Source organism: Populus alba, chromosome 1 (assembly GCF_005239225.2).
Source record: "Populus alba chromosome 1, ASM523922v2, whole genome shotgun sequence".
Taxonomy (NCBI): domain Eukaryota; kingdom Viridiplantae; phylum Streptophyta; class Magnoliopsida; order Malpighiales; family Salicaceae; genus Populus; species Populus alba.
Window position 1 is genome coordinate 39,918,902 of NC_133284.1, and position 19,458 is coordinate 39,938,359.

The 19,458-nt window shown below is 29.8% G+C and overlaps 1 protein-coding gene across 1 annotated transcript; it reads left to right on the forward strand.

Moving 5' to 3' along the window:
* Positions 1-9,968: 9,968 nt before the first annotated feature.
* LOC118056788 (GDP-L-galactose phosphorylase 1) lies at positions 9,969-12,947 on the forward strand. Its single transcript, XM_035069134.2, has 7 exons — positions 9,969-10,739; positions 10,842-10,972; positions 11,095-11,154; positions 11,284-11,526; positions 11,636-11,821; positions 11,933-12,181; positions 12,289-12,947. The coding sequence occupies exons 1-7, from the start codon at positions 10,616-10,618 to the stop codon at positions 12,655-12,657; spliced, it is 1,362 nt and encodes a 453-aa protein (XP_034925025.1). The 5' UTR covers positions 9,969-10,615; the 3' UTR covers positions 12,658-12,947.
* The last annotated feature ends 6,511 nt before the right edge of the window (positions 12,948-19,458 follow it).

A 19,458-nucleotide genomic window follows, 5' to 3' on the forward strand; every position in this document is an offset into this window, starting at 1 on the left:
AATATTATTTCAATTCACAATGTTATGTGGGTGGAGAAATAGTGTTTTCCCCATGTTTTTTGTATTTCACTAAATTATTAGCCTACGCTACACTAAGAGTTAGATTTAATATTTCTTTTAAGGTAAAAAAAATTGTTGAGATATGCTAACATGTTTTCTAGTAAAAAAAAAAAACATATTAATCATGAACTCAAAATTTGATGCATATTGGACATTATTTTAAAAAAATATTGAGTTGGTGACATATTACACATATATTATTTTATTTTAAACATTGAAACGTGAACATATTAGATCGTCCAAGTGGGTTAATCTATCGAACCCGTGACTTAAGTAATAAGATCGTGATAACCTCATAAAAACAAATTGAAATAAATTATGAAATTCAATCCCAAATTAACCTAAAGTTGAAGGATGAATTTTTTTTTAAAAAAAAGTATTCAGTTAATAAATGATAAAAAAAATAACTTGAATCAACCCGGGTGAACCTACCAAACTCGTGTCTTGTGTCATGAGATTTGAATAACCCCATAAAAAGCAAATAAAAAAAAATTGTGTTACTTAATTTCCAGCCAACTCAATGTTAAAGGATAAATTAAAAAAAAAAGAGTAAAAAAATGTTCTCACCCAACTCGGGTTAATATGTCAAACTGATGACTTAGATCATGAGATTGAGATATCTCAATATAAAGCAAATAGAAAAAACTATAAAAATTTAACTTTATTGAATTTAATATTGGAGACTGAAATCGAAAAAAAAAAAAACTAAATCTATAAAACCATGATAATTCTATATAAAAAAAAAATTTATAAAGATCAAAGATTTGAAAGATAAAATAAAAAATAAAATAGGTTATTGGATGGTAAAAAAAAAAAAAGCAAGAAAGAAAAAAGTAAAACACTTATCCAATGAATGGTAAGTGTTACTAGAATGATTTAGCCAAACCTCTAAAGTTTTGTTAAATTAAATAAATGTGATAGTACTGTAGCTGAAATCTCTTACCAGACAAATCATTGTTAAATAAATGTTGTGTTCAAATTGTAGATCCACTAGCAGCCAAGGATCCTAACTTTCTTCTGTTGTGTTCAAATTGTAGATTAACTAACGACGAATCTTTCATTGTGTAGAGAACTTTATCTCCACATCTTTATCAACACGTTGAGAGGTGTTCTTATTGTCTTCTAGGATACAATTTAAGTATAATTATTATATTGCTCTTTGGTAACTTTCTTTTTTGTTTTTGCTTCAGAGGTAGAGATGTGTTTTTATCATAATATAAATGTCTTTTAAGATTTAAATGAAGTTATTTTGGTAGTTATATTTTAAAATACACATGGAAATAACTAATGTAACGTTAGAATAAAATAATTTGATGCCTTCTAAACAAGGATGTTTTGGTATTTTCATGTTTACTAGAAAAGTAAAATTATCATATTACCCATGCCATTCCACTTTTTTAGCCTTGGATTCAGGGGTTTGGTAGTAATTTCCTCATTGTTTGTTTGTTATTGTTGATTGGTCTTGAGGGCATTTTCGGTTTTGTGTGAATAAAAAAAAAGAAGTTGTTGGCGTATGCAAATCACATATCAACACATCAGCCACTCCACTGACGTTGGGTGACACGTGTTACTGATGCTGGTGGTTGTGATGGAACTTCCGCCACATTATTTGATTTGTCTCGGCGTCCTCTTCCTCCCTGGAGGGCACATGTATGATGGTTCAGTGGGTTTAGCTGGAAATGGCCTTTTTCTTTTTCTTTTTCTTTTCTTTTCCTTCTCTTTCTTCTTGGGATTGTGTGCTGGTCATGCAAAAAATTATATTAGCCCTTTAATTTATTTTTTCTTTGGATTCAGTCCCTTTTTCTTATTTGCAATATTTTTATTTACATTGATTATTTCTGATTGAATTTTATTTTTTATTTCATCTCTGTTCATTTTATTTTTTTGAAATTTGTTTTCAAATTTGGCTTTCATTCTTTAAATTATTATTTTTTTTAATTATTTTCTTGATTTTTTTTTATAATTCCACCCCCAGGCATTTCTTTTCATTTAATTTTTATGTCAAATTTGATCTTGCTTCTTATAATTGCTATTTTTTAATCTTTTTCTTAATGGATTGTATTTTTACAATTTCATCCTTGAATATTTAATTTCATTTGATTTGTATGTCGAATTTAGTCCTGATTCTTTTCATTGATTTTTTTGTTTTGCATTGTTTTTTTATTGATTTATTTTTTTAAAATTTCATCCCTCAATGTGTATTTGGCTATGAATCTGACTTCTTTTTTTATTTTATGTTTGCCTTTAATGGGGTCACATCAGTCTTATGACCAGGGTCCTCAATCTAAAAAATTAACCCGAGTTAACTTTAAAATTTTTTAAGGTATTTTTTTAATATTTTTTTACTGGTATTTTTTAAGCTTTCATGTTTATAGCATCATCCCAATCTCATGTCCTAAATCATGTATTTGATCGATTGGCTACTAGTTTAACTAGAGGTTTTTTTTTTTTAATCTTTTTTGGCTTTGACAAGTTTCTTAAATTGGCTTATAATAAACTTTTTGATAAAACCTAGATCCAGGTTTTTATAGGTTGCGAGCTTTCTAAGATTTGATCATATTTAGAATGTTTGTCTAGATTTGATTGATTTTTACATATGTTTGTAATTTCATCTTCTATAATTTTTTTATTTTTAAATTTTACTTTTTATTCTTTTAATTTAATCCTCTATGTTAGATATTATTTAAATTGTTAAAGAAACTAATGATTGAGGATTTGAATTTTTGTAACCTATTACTATTTTTATATAAAAAAGATATTGTTCCATCCACGACAAAACACGGAAACGTGTTTAGCATGTTCTTAGGCTCTCGGCTCTTCTCTTGGAGGTGGTGCTGTCTTCTCTAGTTTCCATTCATGAGGTTTTCTTAGGGACCACCAAAGTTAGACTAATTGACATTTGTAAGAACATGGTTTTTCCTCCCCTCCTCAAGCTACTAAGCTCAAAATCGTGTTCATTACTTTATCGCAGATTCTATACATAACAACCATGTTTTCTGCTTTTTATTAAGATCAACTTAGTACTGTAATTGTGATTATGTTTTAAATTATTTTTTAGTCAAAAATTTATCAAAATAATATTATTTTTAGTTTTTTAAAAAGTTAATTTTGATAGTAACTCATTAACATAATCTAAAAATACCAAAAAATATTAATTTAAAATTAAAAAAAAATTCAAATTTTTGAAATTAAAAAAAAAAAAAAAACAGGCTAAATAAACCTTTATTCTAAGGTTTGGTTATTTCTAATTATTTGATGAATTGACAATTCTAAGGGTCTGTTTGTCAATCAAGTCATGAATGCTATTGCTGGGTTTATATTGTCTTCGTGGAATCTATGCCAAATATTTAAGAAGGTTCATATAACAAGCTTTAACGAGATTCACCTCATCTCAATGTTTCTGGCTTTAATATTGGTAAATATCATATAAAAATCTTAATATTTAATTTTAATAGTAGTGAATATTAAGCTGGATAATTTATTTTATTTATTTATTTTGAAAAAAATCAGGAATATCTAAAGCACTGCCTCACTTTAAGGGCTTTTTGAAATAAAAGACAACTCGAGGCTAAAATAAAACTGAAACCTATGCTATTTTAACCATATTTTTCAAACACACAAAGATTTAGCTGACCAAAACAATGCATGGAAATACAATCGAAATCATGTTTGTATATATATGTAATTTTAGATTATTTTAATATGTTAATGTTAAAATTTATTTTTTAATTAAAATAAATATTTTAATATATTTTATAAGTGAAAAACAATTTAAAAATTAATCATTACCATATTATTAGATACACTTTAAAAATAAAAGAACTAAATCAATTATTTCTGAACAATTGTAATCGTTCAACGTCATTTAAGAAGAGAAGTACAACATCGACCGGATTAGTTAGGTTCAATGGAAAGAAATAAAAAAATCAAATCGAACGAAGAAGCATATATTCATGCTTTTACCGCAACACAAATCATGTTTGGTCTAAAAATAAATTAATGGAAACTCAGTCCACGGGCCAACTTGCACCATCACTAACATATTTTAACACATGTTCTAGAAAAGTCGTCCACCTGTATTGAAAAAACATCATTTAAATATATTCTGAATAATAACAATTGTTTTTCATTTAAAAATATATTAAAATATTAATTTATTTTTTAAAAAAAAATTAACATTAATATATCAAATAAAAGAAAAATATTAATTTTTTTTTATTAAAAAACAGGCACATGTGGTGTACGGATCGCTTTGTTGTTGTAGGTGGGTTCGGTAGAGAGGCCCTTTTGTGTGCTTTTCTAAAGGGAGTTTTTTACGTGAAAGTTGCTGCCAGAACCCCTCCCCTGTAGCCTACGTGATTGCTGTTGTTGTTATTTTCCCGTACCTTTCCTCTCTTCATATTTGTGCAATGACCCTTGCAGTCTCACGATATCTCATTTTATTTGAGTTTAATTATATGATAATTATTATTTTTTTAAAAATTATTTTTGATATTACTATATTAAAATATATTAATTTAAAATAAAAAATTTTTATTTTTTTTAAAAGTATTTTCCAATCATAATACCAAGCACTACCTTAATTGCCTATAATTAGCTCATCTGCTGCCTTGACCTTCTACTTATATTTAGGGATGTATGTTTGTCTAGAAAATAATTTTTATGAAATCACTTTTTAATTTTTTTTATATTTATTTGCCATTAAAAATGTTTATTAATAAAAAATACTTTTCAGTCAAAAAAAAATTTAACTTGATTTCTAGAAAAGTGTTTTCTTTCTATTTTGAGCAGAATATATTTTTTAGAAGTTGTGAAAAAATTAAAAATATAATATTATTTACTAATTATATCAAATTTGGTTCTCAAACTTTTAATTGATATATATTTTGTTTGAATCTTTTTTTTTAATTTTATCTCATAAAATTTGATTTAATTTGATTTTTATATTAACTTTGGTCCTTATTTTTATAATTATTATTTGCTTTTCTCTTATCATTTTTTAATTAAAAATTTTTATCTATTAAATTTGGTTTTTATTTTTTTTATTGTTACTTATTTTATTTGAAATAATTTATGAAATTGTAATTATTATTATTATTATTTAATTTCATTATCTTTTAAATTTTTTTATTTATTAGATTTGATCTATATTACTTTAATTATTATTTATTTTATTTGAGATAATTTATAAAATTAGATTTTTTTTTAATTTTATTTTTATATAAAATTATTTAAAAAAAAAAACTTCCTAGCAAATATGCGGAGGCTTGGACTCTCAATCTTTTCTTATTTGTGGGAATAAAACAGGATTGTGATCATGGGATTTTCCTCTGATTGGGTGTTTATTTAAAGGTGAAAACAAACATTAAAGATGGCTCGAGGAAGACTAAAAATCAGTGGGTTTCTCTTTAAACCTGTTCTTTTTTAATTTGTCAAAATGCATCACTTCATGTAAAACGTTGTGGTTTTTTTTCTTTTTCTTCTCTAATTAGAATTAGGTTTTCTAATTAAAGTGGCATCCATCTTCAAACTCGTCTTTTTTTCCACCGCCTTTTACTTTTTAGTTCTTGTTCTTCGAATTCTTCTATTTTTTCTTTTATCAATTCCACATCTTTTGTCTCAATTTATTTCAATTATATCCCTAACCGAATTAAAACAAATCCCTGATCTCTTTCACTGTATTGATTTTAGTTTTTAGATTTTTCATTTTAAAGCTGATTTGGTGCCCAATTTCAACTTTCTTCTTCAATCAAGCCCACAAATGGTTTTATAACTTGGCTATTTATTTCAAACCCATCCTTGAACTTTCAATTTATTTTAATTCTAGCCAAATTAAATCAAATTAAGCCCTTATCTCAATTTCTTCTTCGATTTAACTTAAAATTTCTCAAACTCAATTTTTATATGTGATACTCAATTATTGGTTTTATTTCAGCCCCAACTATATTGTGTCTTTTAATTATTTTTTTGTATATGTTTATTTTAATGATTAATTCTAACCTAACACACAAAAATTAAATAAAAATGACTAAAATAATTAAAATTGATTAATTTTATTGAAAATTTACAAAAAAAAAAAAGGCTTCTTACAATATATTAGCTACAAAGAATAGATAGTAGATAATAGGTACATAGGAGTTTTTCTAAAATCTTGAAGATGTGTTATTCTCCAAATTACAAGCTTAAATAGAAAGGAAGAAAAGAAAATGGCAAGATAATATTATTATCCCGATTAGGTTTGATAAGATTCTAGAAAAGGATAAGGTGCTAATATGAATTGTTGGACTTCTAAGTCCATCCTCGATCTTCATGTGCTTCACCTCCTCTTGAAGTGAGCAAAGAAAGGATTCATTGTGAATTACAACTTGGTGTAACAAAGAATGGATCTCATGGGTTTCGGGCTGAGTTGCAAAGGGAAATGTAATGTTGTGTCCCATGATTGTAGAAGAAATACCTTCTACATCTATTTTTAAAATAGGAAAAAATAGGGTTTGTGGAATGAGCCTAAAATGTTATCAAAAGAAAGATAAAGAAATTTTATTTCACTTTATGAATCTTAATGTAGCTTCCATTGGTCCTGAGCTTATAGATAAAAGTTGTGGAAATTAGAATAAAAAATTAAAGATAAAATTGGGAATAAAATTGAAAGAATAATTTAAATTGATAAACCCTAAATAAATTTCTGGGCAGCTTCGAGATAGCCCGGGCATCTTGGGTAAATGTGATTTGCTACAAAGCAATTTCCTGCCTCTTTGCAACCTTTCCTCCCTTTTTTATTATCACTCTCCGGTAGTTTAATTTTTGAATTCAAAACGAGGCTTGCCTGCTGTGATCCTGATCTGATTTGCATGTTGACCCTTTCTCTTAACTAAACGGTGTTGTTGCCTTGAAATTAATCTCCTTGCTAGATGTCAGCCAAAGAGAAATCTTCTCTCCAGCCTTCCATGTAAGTCCATCTCTCCAATCCTGACCCTATACGTGCTCACCTTATCTCTTTTCTTACAGGTACTCTTGTTTGCCTCTAACTTTCCTCTTTCTTCCCGACCTCGAAGGATTTTTTCTTGTGACTCTGTTGCTGTACTGCTTACAGTTTGCTTCTTCTATGATTTCAAGTTTAAGCCATGTGGTTGCTAATATTGATAGCCACTGGTTTACCTGGTTGTTAACTCAGGATCCATAAGGATTAGTCGAAGTATGTACAAGTTAGTTCGAATACCTCCACATAAATTAAAAAAAAATAATAATAATATATGCAAAAGGGCAGTTGAAACGATAACACCGAGGATAATATTGTGAAGCCTTGAAAGATGTCTAAAGATAATTGATAAACTTTTAAAAGCTGAAAGCACCACCTCTATATATATTTTGGTGTTCACATGGGTATGTAAAAACACTAAGAAAAATACATTTTTCTCTCTTCTCATCACGATTTTTCCTTTTTTTTGTTTGAAATATAAGTACAATAATGCTCCAAAAAAATATGAGATAATCTAAGTCTACCCTTTGATCATTCCAAGCGTTTACGGGTATTTTATATCTGATAGCAAGTGCGGGGTTTCTACATATTAAAGCTCCAATTTTTTATTTCAACCAATAAGATTGTGGTAGGGCTACTAGCGTGATTTTTTCATTTTACAAACACCTTTTTGCTGAGGCATGTACTTGCGTGAGACGCACATGAAGGAAAAGCGCGTGTGAAAGGGTGTTTAGTACCTTTTCCTTTTCCTTTCCAAACTAATTGGGATTTTGTTAAGAAGGTTCCTCAGGAAATTAATAATAAGAAAGAGACGGGGGAGACAGGAATTGCGTGGTGCTGCACCTACTACACTGAGTGGTCCCTCTCCGACCAGGCCAATGGGGACCGGGAGTACCACGAAACAACATTCCAAGCTCCGCGCTTGGGCTTCCGGGAAAGGGTGAAGGAGGCTTCCGGGGCTTTCTAGCTAGACAGGAGGGTATGGTAAAGAGATTTGTTACTTGTGAAAATTTAAAAACACTATAGAAAAACTCTTAATTTTTTTTTTATTTATATCTTCACTTATTAAAATCATAATTTTGAAACTTGATCTAGCCCGGCGGGTTAACTTGGGACCCGACCAACCCAGGATTGAAACTGGACCGAGTTAAAAAAAATTGAGGGAAAGAAAAATCCGGTGTGACCTAGTGATCGAGTTGACCCTATAAGACTTGGTTGTAAACCCGTTGACTTTTTTTTTTTTTTTACTAAATCACGTTGTTTTGATTTTTTTTTAAAAATTTGATTTGACCGACTCGGTGACCCAGTTAAAACTCCGGCTTTGAACCGGGCCGGGTCTTAAAACTATGAGTAAAAAATTATTATAACTATTTATATAAAAAACATAATTATAATAAATGAAAAAAAAAGTAGAAAAGATAATCCCTTCAAATAGAAAAACAAAAAACTGGAAAGGCATATGAATAAAGAATAGAAAGATATTTATTTTTCTAAAAGAACTACCACATCATTTTTTTCGGGTTGGAAAAAAACTCATCTTCAAATCCAGTATTTAGTTAAAAACTATTATCCATCAAGAACTTCATTTTATATGTAAATCAACTCATCGTGGGTCCCTAATAGTGTTTTACTGGTTATCCCATCATGAATATCTAACACAATATCTTTATGTATACTGTCCTTCATGGATCTTTAAGGTAGTGTTTAGATACCATCACATGGTATCTAACTTTGTGTTTAAATAAAAAAATGTGTTTTGTTGAGGAGATCATCGTAGTGTAAAACTCGATCCTTAATTCATTAACTTTGTATTTTTTTAAATGATCAAAACAATATTATTTTGATTATAATTTTATGTTTTTCTTGACTCTCCTAAGTTTCTTACTCGAATCTTGCTTAAGGTCAACCTTTGGGTTGAGATTTATAATTATGGTTGTGGGTCAAATCATTATTTTTATTAGGTTAAATTGGATAAATTATTTCTCTATTTTTTTAAACTCAAATTATTTCAAGCTCTGAGTTGCCGGGTCCTAGACTGGTCCTAATTTTATAATTAGGGTCATTATATTATCATGAATTTTAATACTTAATATAAACTAAAGTAATATATATATAATTTAATATGTAAGATTTACAATAATACATATTAAAGGTAAAATATATTTTTTATTTTCATATTTTATTATGTCTTATTCACCTTTAACCAAACAAAAGATAAAGTCTTCTTTTAGAACAATAACCAAATGTTACGTGTTCCTTCTTCATAAGTTGCATCACCAGGATTTCAAATAACAACAATTGGCACATACATATTTAACACATGAATGTCTTTTGCTTAAAGAATAACCTCCTCTCAAGCATATTATATTCTACAACCTCTTCCAATGATGATTGTTTTACAATTCAAAACGAAGCAAAATAACCTTTTAGGATCGTTAGATTTTCTTCTAGTCGTGATTGTTCTACAACAAAACAAAATACCCATCAAGAATTATTGTGTTATGATACCAATTGACACAAACGAAGTTGAGAATAAATGAATTTGTTATATATCAAAACTCTTAAAGAAAAAAAATACCATAAATATAGAGAGACTCTCAAAATAGTTGATTTTATTAATTCATGTCTCAATTTGCCAAAACATTTATTACAATCATTTAAATAGAAAAGGCTAGAAAACTATAATAATACAAAAAAAAAACTAAAAAAAAATTCCTTTCAAATAAAAAAATTTCATAATAGAAAATAAATAAATAATTTTCCTAAAAAACTCCTGTATTGCTATTAATATAATTTACTTAATTTTAGATATATTAATACATAAACATGGTATTTTCATTAATATATCTTTACATGCCACAACACAACGACCACCACACCTACAGGCTATCCTAAATGCCAAACACGCGCTCAGTTCTGACACCAACCATTATTGTACCCTCCTCACCAAAAAAGAATAAAAACTCTCACAACCAAACCCCCATTCACAGCATAACCATAACCACATTTCCCCCTTCTCTCTTATCTATATAATAATCCCATCTCCTTTTTCTTCTGTTATCTCCTGCTCTCATCAAAATCCCAGCACCTCTCCTCTCGCTGATAATAAACTTCAACTCCCATTTCAGCGGCGGCGGGTGCAGCCCAGTGGTTCTTGTTTTTTCTTTATTTATTGTGATCTGTAAAAAAAAATCTAAAGAGTACAAGAATAAGGGTTAAAATCCCAGGTTAGACAAGTTGTAGACATCACGGCTATACACGGAGTAACTCGGCCCCTAATTCATGTCCGGGCTGTTCGACGTAAGGGCTGTCTAATAGAGAGCAGCAACCCTTCGCCGCACGGTGGACGTGGTGCTTTGCCCTCCGAAGGCGGTAGCCCTTCTGATCTCCTCTTTCTAGCCGGTGGCGGTTTCTTTTTGTTCTGTTTAGTAGTAGTTTAGTTCTATTGTTGTTGTTGTTGTTGTTGTTAATTATTATTATTATTATTATTATTATTATTATTATTATTATTATCAAATCTAAAATAAAAAGCCAGTCTGCAAATTAGTAAAAGTATTAGATCTCGAATAAGCGAACAAGATGATGCTAAGGATCAAGAGGGTTCCTACTGTTGTTTCCAATTACCAGAAAGAGGACGGTAATGAGGGTTCTCGCCGCGAAGGGGGCTGCGGCCGCAATTGCCTTCAAAATTGTTGTCTTCAAGGTACTAGCTTTTCTTTTCTTTTCTTTTCTTTTTTTAATCTTTAATTGAGGCGTTGCTGGAGTTTTAACTGGTTTGATTTATGGTTACTAAACATTTGGGTAGACGCATGCCTTCCTTTATATGCTTTCAAGAAAGTGGACAGTATTGTCTCTGAGAAGAAGGGTGTGGGTGTGTTTGAGTATGACAAGGGCGAGCCTCCAGTTGCATTCCTCGAATCGCTTCTTCTTGGGGAGGTATAATTTCTTAACCAACACAAGTCTTTCGAATTGAAATTAATTAATTAATTAATTTATTCTTCTATTCGCAGTTGAGTTAGCAGTATCAGTTTACATTTTTTACGTGTTTGAATTTTTAGTGGGAGGACCGTATGCAGAGAGGGCTCTTTCGCTATGATGTCACTGCCTGTGAAACCAAGGTCTTTTCTCTTCTTCTTCTCACTATTATTATTTGGTTGTGATATGAAGGGGTGGTTTGGCATAATATTCTAGTATTTACTTAATCGGATATGAGATTTATGCCAAAATATTTTGTGATGTTGTTTTAGGTGATACTGGGTCAGCATGGTTTTATCGCTCAGCTGAATGAGGGCCGCCACTTGAAGAAGAGGCCAACTGAATTCCGTGTTGATAAGGTTCTTCAGCCCTTTGACGGAAACAAATTTAACTTCACTAAAGTTGGCCAAGAAGAGGTGCTCTTCCAGTTTGGAGCAAGTGAAGATGGGGAAGTTCAGTTCTTCCCAGATGCACCTATCGATCCTGAGAATTCTCCAAGCATGGTCGCCATCAATGTAGGTCGTTTGTTCTTGTAATAAATAACTTTTCCTGCCTCATTGATTGTGGTACTTGAGTAGAGCTGTTTGATGGTGGTTAATTGCTTTTGCTGTTTCAATTTAACAGGTGAGCCCTATTGAATACGGGCATGTGCTGTTAATCCCACGTGTTCTGGACTGCTTGCCACAGAGGATTGATCGTGATAGCTTCATGCTTGCAATTTACATGGCAGCTGAAGCTGGGAATCCATACTTCCGACTGGGTTACAATAGCTTGGGTGCTTTCGCAACCATTAACCACCTTCACTTTCAGGTTACTATCCTAATAGCTCTATACTTTTTGACTTGAATATTCATATCCCTTACTAGTAGTAGGTGAATCTTTTGATAATGAAAAGGCAATTTGATAATTTCCATGGAACAGGCTTACTACTTGGCCGTGCCATTTCCAATTGAGAAGGCACCCACCAAGGAGATAACTACATCGGATGCTGGCGTGAAAATCTCTGAGCTTGTGAATTATCCTGTGAGAGGCCTAGTCTTTGAGGGTGGAAATGCCCTGCTAGATGTATCAAATGGTGTCTCGGATGCCTGCATTTGCCTTCAAGAAAACAACATACCTTACAATGTGCTCATTGCTGATTGTGGAAACCGTATCTTTCTCCTTCCACAGGTAAGGAACATGGGAGCAACATAGAGATGACTTGTTTGCTCCTTGATATGTTAACTGCATAGATTACACTGTCTTCTGTTCTTTAATATTGTCTAATGGATGAACAGTGTTATGCTGAGAAACAAGCTCTAGGGGAAGTAAGTGCTGAGCTTCTTGATACCCAAGTGAACCCTGCCGTGTGGGAAATTAGTGGTCATATGGTGTTGAAGAGGAAAAAAGACTATGAGGAGGCATCTGAAGAGAATGCTTGGAGGCTTCTTGCAGAGGTTTCTCTCTCTGAAGAGAGATTCCAAGAAGTGACTGCTCTCATCTTTGAAGCCATTTCCTACCGTAGTTGTGTCATTGGAACTGATTCTGAGAACTTGCTGGAGGATGTAAACGTGGAACATCAACTTGTCGAAGAAGTGAATGCTATTAATGAATGCTCCCATCAAGCCATGGTTACTGGGAATCAGGATTGCCTAGTTCTGCATTGAGAATTGGGCTTTGGTGACCGGGCCATGACCTTATCTGGTTCTCAGATAAGCATATGGTAGTTTGGCATATTAGTCGTCATCTATTATGTGGGTGTGGATTTTGGAAGTAGTCTAAATAAGCAAACTAGGCTTGCGTTGTTACGCCTGGTGTGGATTGTTATGTTAGTATTTCTGCATGTGTATTTAGCATATTGACCATGTAATGTGGTATATGCATGTATTGCAGGGGATTTGTGTAAAATACTATGGAATATGTGCGCTCTTGTGGAACTTGAGCATCTTTTCGTCAATCTTCTTTTGTTCACTGAATCCAAATGAGATGGAAATCTGAACCTGAAGAATTGTTGCACTGAGGCACGAGAATCGTTTGGTTTTGTTTTAGCTTGTGCTGGCCCTTCAAGGTGCCGGGTAACATGGGATCAGTCAAGATTTCATGTAACACAATGGACGCCTTTATTTTTTTTGTCATATGCGTTGCTTTTTTCAGGTACCAGTGCCTCCTGCATATGTTCTAAGCAGGTGTCTTTTGAGAAACGGAAGAGTGGAATGGTAGCAGGCTAGCAGAAATCATTAATGGTTAGTGTTTCTTGTTCAGTAAAGGCGTGTTCGCGAGTTTAATAAATGGAATATATATACTGCACCACACCACATTAATCACCCTAGCCAGCGTCTCTCTCCAAGTCGTTCCAGTGTTCCTCAATAAACCATCACTGCATCACATACAACTTCCACCTTCGACATCCTCTCTATGCAGGTGAGAGAGACCTAGGATTTTACTGTGAAATTTATAAAGTTGACTCTTGAAAAGGGAAACTTAATGATGAATGGCTGAGATCATCTCATCAGATGATCAAAGGCCTTGGTTTAAGATATCTTCCTAGCAAGATCCACAAAATTTTTTTGAGTACCGAAGCTTCTTGCATGCGTGATAAATTTATGGTTCTGCTGTCAATTGTTGGGTGTTTGTTGGTCTTCACGGGCACCTAACAGCACTGATTCTCATGTCCACTTGCCTTTGTTTAGCAGATAAAAAACCAAGTTGCATACCTGTCTATTTTTGTCAATATCTGATCTTGTTTGATTTTCCTTTTGTCTATTGATTCATTTAATCACATGTATTATAACTAAAATTTAATTAGAATCATCAAATATTTAAATGGATTACAGTGCTATTTGAATTAATTCTTTAATGACTTCTTGACTGCCATGTGATATCTAGAAAAAAATATCTTTCTGGTTTTATGATTTTACAATCTATTTGTTTTTAAGTTTATATTGAATTTTCTGTATTGTGTAGTTTTTGACAACGTTGCATGATGGTCTTCAACAAGATTAATCTAATTTATCACCACTATTACACTAGAATATCTAATTTATCATTTAATATTTTATTAAATTTTAATTTATCATTGTAATTTATTTTGATTTATTTTCTATAAAGTTATTATAGTCTTAAATAAATATCTTGATATTTAGTTGATGTTTATTTTTGCAAGCATCTATTTTTATTATCATATTATTAAATAAAAAATAATTTTAAAAAACAAAGCTTTTAAACCCACTATAGTCCATGATTTAGACTTTGTTTTTTTATGAGTTAAATTGTGAAGTTTATAATTTAGGTTGTAGGTTTGTTTGACGGTTAAGTCATAAGTTCTTTTTGATCTAATATTTTAGTATCTCAATATTAAAATAAAGATGTCATATTGGACTTTTTAAAGCCAAATTATATTTTTTATCGATTGTTTAAGTTGATTTTAAAATTATCAAGTTAATTGAGTTATGTTGAGATAATTCTTACATAATTTAATTTGAAATATGAGTTTGGTTTTTGAGGAAATTTGATTTCAAATGATGCATGAAATCTTCATTTCTCCTAAATTTAATCAATTACTGTAGAGTTTTGTTGGTCATTTGAACACGTGAGAAAATTGACATGTGGCTGCCATTAATCATCTTTATCTTATGTTTTTATTAGTTTAAGTTGAAGACAGGTTTGCATCAGGATGATGTCTTCATACTATATGGCTTAGTTATTGTAATTTTGTTGTTATGGTAATTTTTGCTATTATAATTTAAAAAGAAATAGGTTTTAAAAAACATTTTTTTTAATTCTAAAAAAAATAAGTCCTAAAGATTTTGTTTAGTTAAAATTGTTATAAAATGAATTTTTCTTGTAAAATAAATAAAAAAAAATTATTTTAGCTTCTATAAAATCAAAATTTGAAATGTAATTATATATAAGATCTAATAAAAAAAATCAGAAGTGACAACAATGCTAAGAATAGTTGGATAACTGTTTGCTTTTACTTTTTGAAAATATGTCATAACAATCCAATATATAATTGGTGCATAACAAAAACCAAGAACTCTAGAAAGTTTTTTGGAATAAAAATATGGTTACCTTTTCTTTTTAATGTACAACCCATTTAATCCAAATAAAGCTATCACCAAAAGCAAGTTTTTCTTGCTTTTTGGGTGGGTTCTATAAAAAAAAAAAAAAACCATATCTTGCAACGTCTTTATCTCAAACACCCTCTTAGTCTAAGTACAAAATGACAACCTTGTTCTAGTGTTCACACATAAAAAAAGTGTCAATAATTTAGAACAATAGACAAATCAAGCATTTCTCAAATGATCAATTAAGTTATGCACAATCAATCTAGTTTTCCATATCTACCAGCTAAGGCTCTCCAACAATATCTTAAACAATGTGTTTAATTTGTTAGAAATGTGTTTTAAAACATGATTAATGATTATATTTGAGGTTATACTAAAAATATGTTTTCACTCATTTCAGGGTTAATAATTTATAACTATTATGCAATAAAAGTTTTTTTTAACATAAAACATTAACATGATTAAAATAAATTAAGTAAATAAAAAAACCCATCTACCAAAAACCCTTGGTTGATATGTTTTGTGAAATTCAAAAACTCTCCATCCCATATTAAAAAAGTACAAGATTTTCTTGTAGTTTACATAATGAAAAGTTAAAGAGTTGTAAATTAACCTAAGCAAAGTGGATTTGGGTTGAAGGTACATGCTTGCTTGGCCTAGCTTGGGTTTAGATCTAGGGCCAGTGGTTCCAGTCCTGAGTCCTGGGTGTTTTTATCAATTTATCTTTAAACTTGGGTTGAGTTTGTTATAAAATAATTCTTTGATCCATAAAGAATTATTTTTTTGCTAGCTCATTTATTTATCTAGTCAATGAATAAAGAGTGAGCAATCTTTTTTTTTTTTTTTTTTTTTTAACATGAACAATTTTATTTATACATAAAACATCATATTTTAAAACAACAAAAACTATTATGATAATTTTGTTTTTAATGACGACTAATTAAAGCAAAATAATAGAATTAATTCTGCATATATTTTTATTAAAAAAAAACAACATAAAAAAGGGATTAAGGGGGAGATTTTCTATAAACTTTGCAGCAAATCTCTAGCCCTTTTCTATAATATTTTTTTCACAACTTTGTTTGCCCTTTTTTCCTTCATTCTAGAGCAAGTTCCAGTCATTCAAAGAGAGACTTTGAGTTTCTTTATTTCTTTGGCCTGTATCCTTTGAAAGTATTGTTGTTGAAAACCTAAAAGACTATTTACAACAATATCGTTTGCACCAAGTGATGAACAATTTACTTTTAAGGATAAAAGGTCTAGTCTTTGACAACAACATTGTTGAAAATTTGTTTAAAGAACATGATTAAAGAGCACATTTAAGACCAAATCAAAAGTGAGTCTCACTCACTTTTATGGTTAAAATTTTGTTGAAACTTAATCTCCAACTTATGTTTTTTTAACATAGAACATCAAAATGATTTAAACAAATTATGGTTGAATTAGAAATTGATCTAAAAAAAAGCCTTGGTTGACGTGTTTTGGTGAAACCCAAAACCCTTTAAAGAACTTTATCCCACATTTGAAAAAAAAAAAACAAAACTTTTCTAATGTCTATAAAATAGGTAGTTGAAAAGTTAAAATTAGACCAAAAAACCACCCAAACTTTTAGAGAGGAGAGGTCTTAGGCAAAATTAGCTTTTAGCTTAAACCCACACACATGTTGTTCGACTCAAATCGTATTCAGGCTTCATATATGAGTTTGGATTTTTTTATAAAATAATATTTTGGGTCACAAAAGATTATTTTTTATCAACTAAAATTTGGACTTGAGCCTGGTCCATGAAGAACTATTTCTTTCAAGTCATGAATGTTAACAATACCTAAGTTTCAATTTATTATAAAATAATATTTTGGGTCACAAAAAATTATTTTTTTTCAACTAAAATTTGAACTTAAGCTTGGTCTATGAAAAATTATTTCTTTCAAACTCATGAATGTTAACAATCTTAAAAGCTCTTGTTAAAAATACAGATTTCTAGCCACTATATTAAGAGTTAATTCTTAATTTATGGTGGCTAATCAAAGGTTGATAATTTGAAAATTAATTGTAATTATTATCATAATTAATTCTTTAATTTTTTAGCTTTCAAAATCCACTACAAAAAGGAGGGGTAAAAGAAGAGTTTAAAATAATGTTTTTTAATTTTTTATATACTCTTCCTTACCTTATATTTTAATGTTTTTATGTTCTTTTTTCTTTTTTTTTATTTAGTTTTCATTTGAAATCTAGAGCTTAGGTTCTTTTTCATAAGAAATATTTAAGTTACATAATCTTTGGTTTAAAAATCTTGTATAGAAATGCATCCAAACCAAGATGATATTGCTAGAATCTTGGAAGGCATACTGCAAACATCCTAGTTGCTCAAGTGAGGAGTAATAAAGCCTTAAGGACAAAGGAATCATCTTTGAAAAAAAAAAAAAATTTTAAAGTGCTTCAACAAATAAGTACCTTTATTTATTTTAATTTAAGTATAGTTATTTTTATTGTTAGTATGCATGCTAGGACTTTAATTTTATATCAATTACAAGTCTGAACACATACTTAGTATGCATACTAGTATTCTTTTATTATATTTGTATTGAAAACATGTTTTTCTTAGGTTTGCTTTTTTACATGTTTATAGATTTAAAAGTGTATGCACTTTAGGTTTTTCTTGGATAATTTTTTATGTTTTGAATGCTCTTGTTATGAGAAATTAAATATTTTGCTCATTATTTCAATATATTTATATCTTTGACAAACAAACATATTCTTATTCTTCATTTCTTTCAATCATCTCTAACAAGTATGAAATATTGTCATAACCTAATTATTGACACTCTAAATACATATATTTTAACCAAAAAGGCAAAAAAATATTTTAATAAAAAAGTATTTTTAAAAAAATATTAAAAAATAGAAAAATAAAAAAATTAAAATAGAAAAAAATGCAATTAGAGATGAAATTGAGAAGAAAAATTGAGGAAAATGTTGAAATTGAAAAAAAATAAAGTAAAAAACATAAAACATGTGGACTGAATTAAAAAAGGCAAGGAAATTAAAGAACCTATTTGAAAAAAAAATTCCTTCTCTTTCAAAATGATGTCGGTAAAAAAACCTTAAATGAAACGGTGTATTTCACATATGTGAAACGACACCATTTCACTCATTAGTTAAAAAAAAAAAAAAAAAAACAACGATGTCATTTTGGTGCATGAGATAAATAGTCTTTCTTCCCCTTATATGAACAACCTTGCTGCCATTTTCTCTCTCCTACACCTTCTAGAAAGGCCAAACAATACTACATTCCTCTCCCGTACATGTGAAGTATATTCTCAACCAAAAACACATGCTCTCACCCTATGAAAGCACCACAAACTAGTGTAAAGAAGCCAATCCAAATATGCTGGTCAAAAGGTACAACCATAATGGATGGTTGTCATTAACCTAAAAAAAAAATGGCCATGATAATTCTGTTAAGAAAAGTTCCAAAAGCTTTATCATTGTAGAACAAGAAATAAGGGTAGCTAAACTAGAAAGTGATTAAAAAAAAAGAGTTTGAGTTGAGAGAAGTGATAGTAGATTGATTCAGAAGGTAGAAGACGTGAAAAAAAAAAAGAGAAAGTGAAAGAAAAGAAAGAATAAAACCAAAACCAAACCCACTTAAAAAAAATAAGAGGAGAGTTTTGAGCTAGAAATGGAGGTGTTATGAACCAAGAGGTAGTAGAGGAGAAAATAGGATAAAAAATACACAAAAGAAATGACACAAAAAACAAAAAAGAGAGAAAAACATCCTAAAACCACCTTACTATGGCACATCACCGACACCAAAAATCTCCCCTAGGTGACCCAAATCCTTCTTCCTTCGCCCCTACTGAAACCATGGAAATGCATATAATGAACATGTTACTATTTATGTATGGTCATTATTTATTCATGAATATTCATGTAAGGTGATTAAAGTTAGATCAATATGTCTTATAGTTTTAAAATAAGAAAGAGACCAACTGATTAGATATAGGCCTAACATGATGTTTTAAAATAAAAAAGAGATCAATAATAAATCCACAAGTCTCCTCCGAGTAGGAACTGACATGGGAGAAACATAGCATTTCACTCAATTTGTTTCTTCATTAAAAAAAAAACAATAACAATAAAAAGGTTAAGAAATATTGATAAATAAATAAATAAAAACAAAAAAAATCATTGATTTGCAAGACTCTTGATTTAAGGCTCGACGCTAACTTGACAAACATCCACCAATATTAAATAACTTGTAAGTAAGATTATAAAATAATTTGGGTAGTTAATGACATGCATAAAATAATTTAGAAGAAAATATAGAAAAGGCAACATTTTCTTGGAAAAGAAACAATACTGGTGATTTTTATTTTTCCTTAACCATAACAAGATTCTTA

What these genes read in the sequence shown, in the direction of transcription:
- LOC118056788 (XM_035069134.2), top strand. Translation starts at nt 10,616, where the DNA reads ATGATGCTAAGGATCAAGAGGGTTCCTACTGTTGTTTCCAATTACCAG. An exon ending in TCAAAATTGTTGTCTTCAAG is followed by an intron (nt 10,740 to 10,841) that starts GTACTAGCTTTT and finishes ACATTTGGGTAG; the next exon opens with ACGCATGCCTTCCTTTATAT. An exon ending in GTATCTTTCTCCTTCCACAG is followed by an intron (nt 12,182 to 12,288) that starts GTAAGGAACATG and finishes ATGGATGAACAG; the next exon opens with TGTTATGCTGAGAAACAAGC.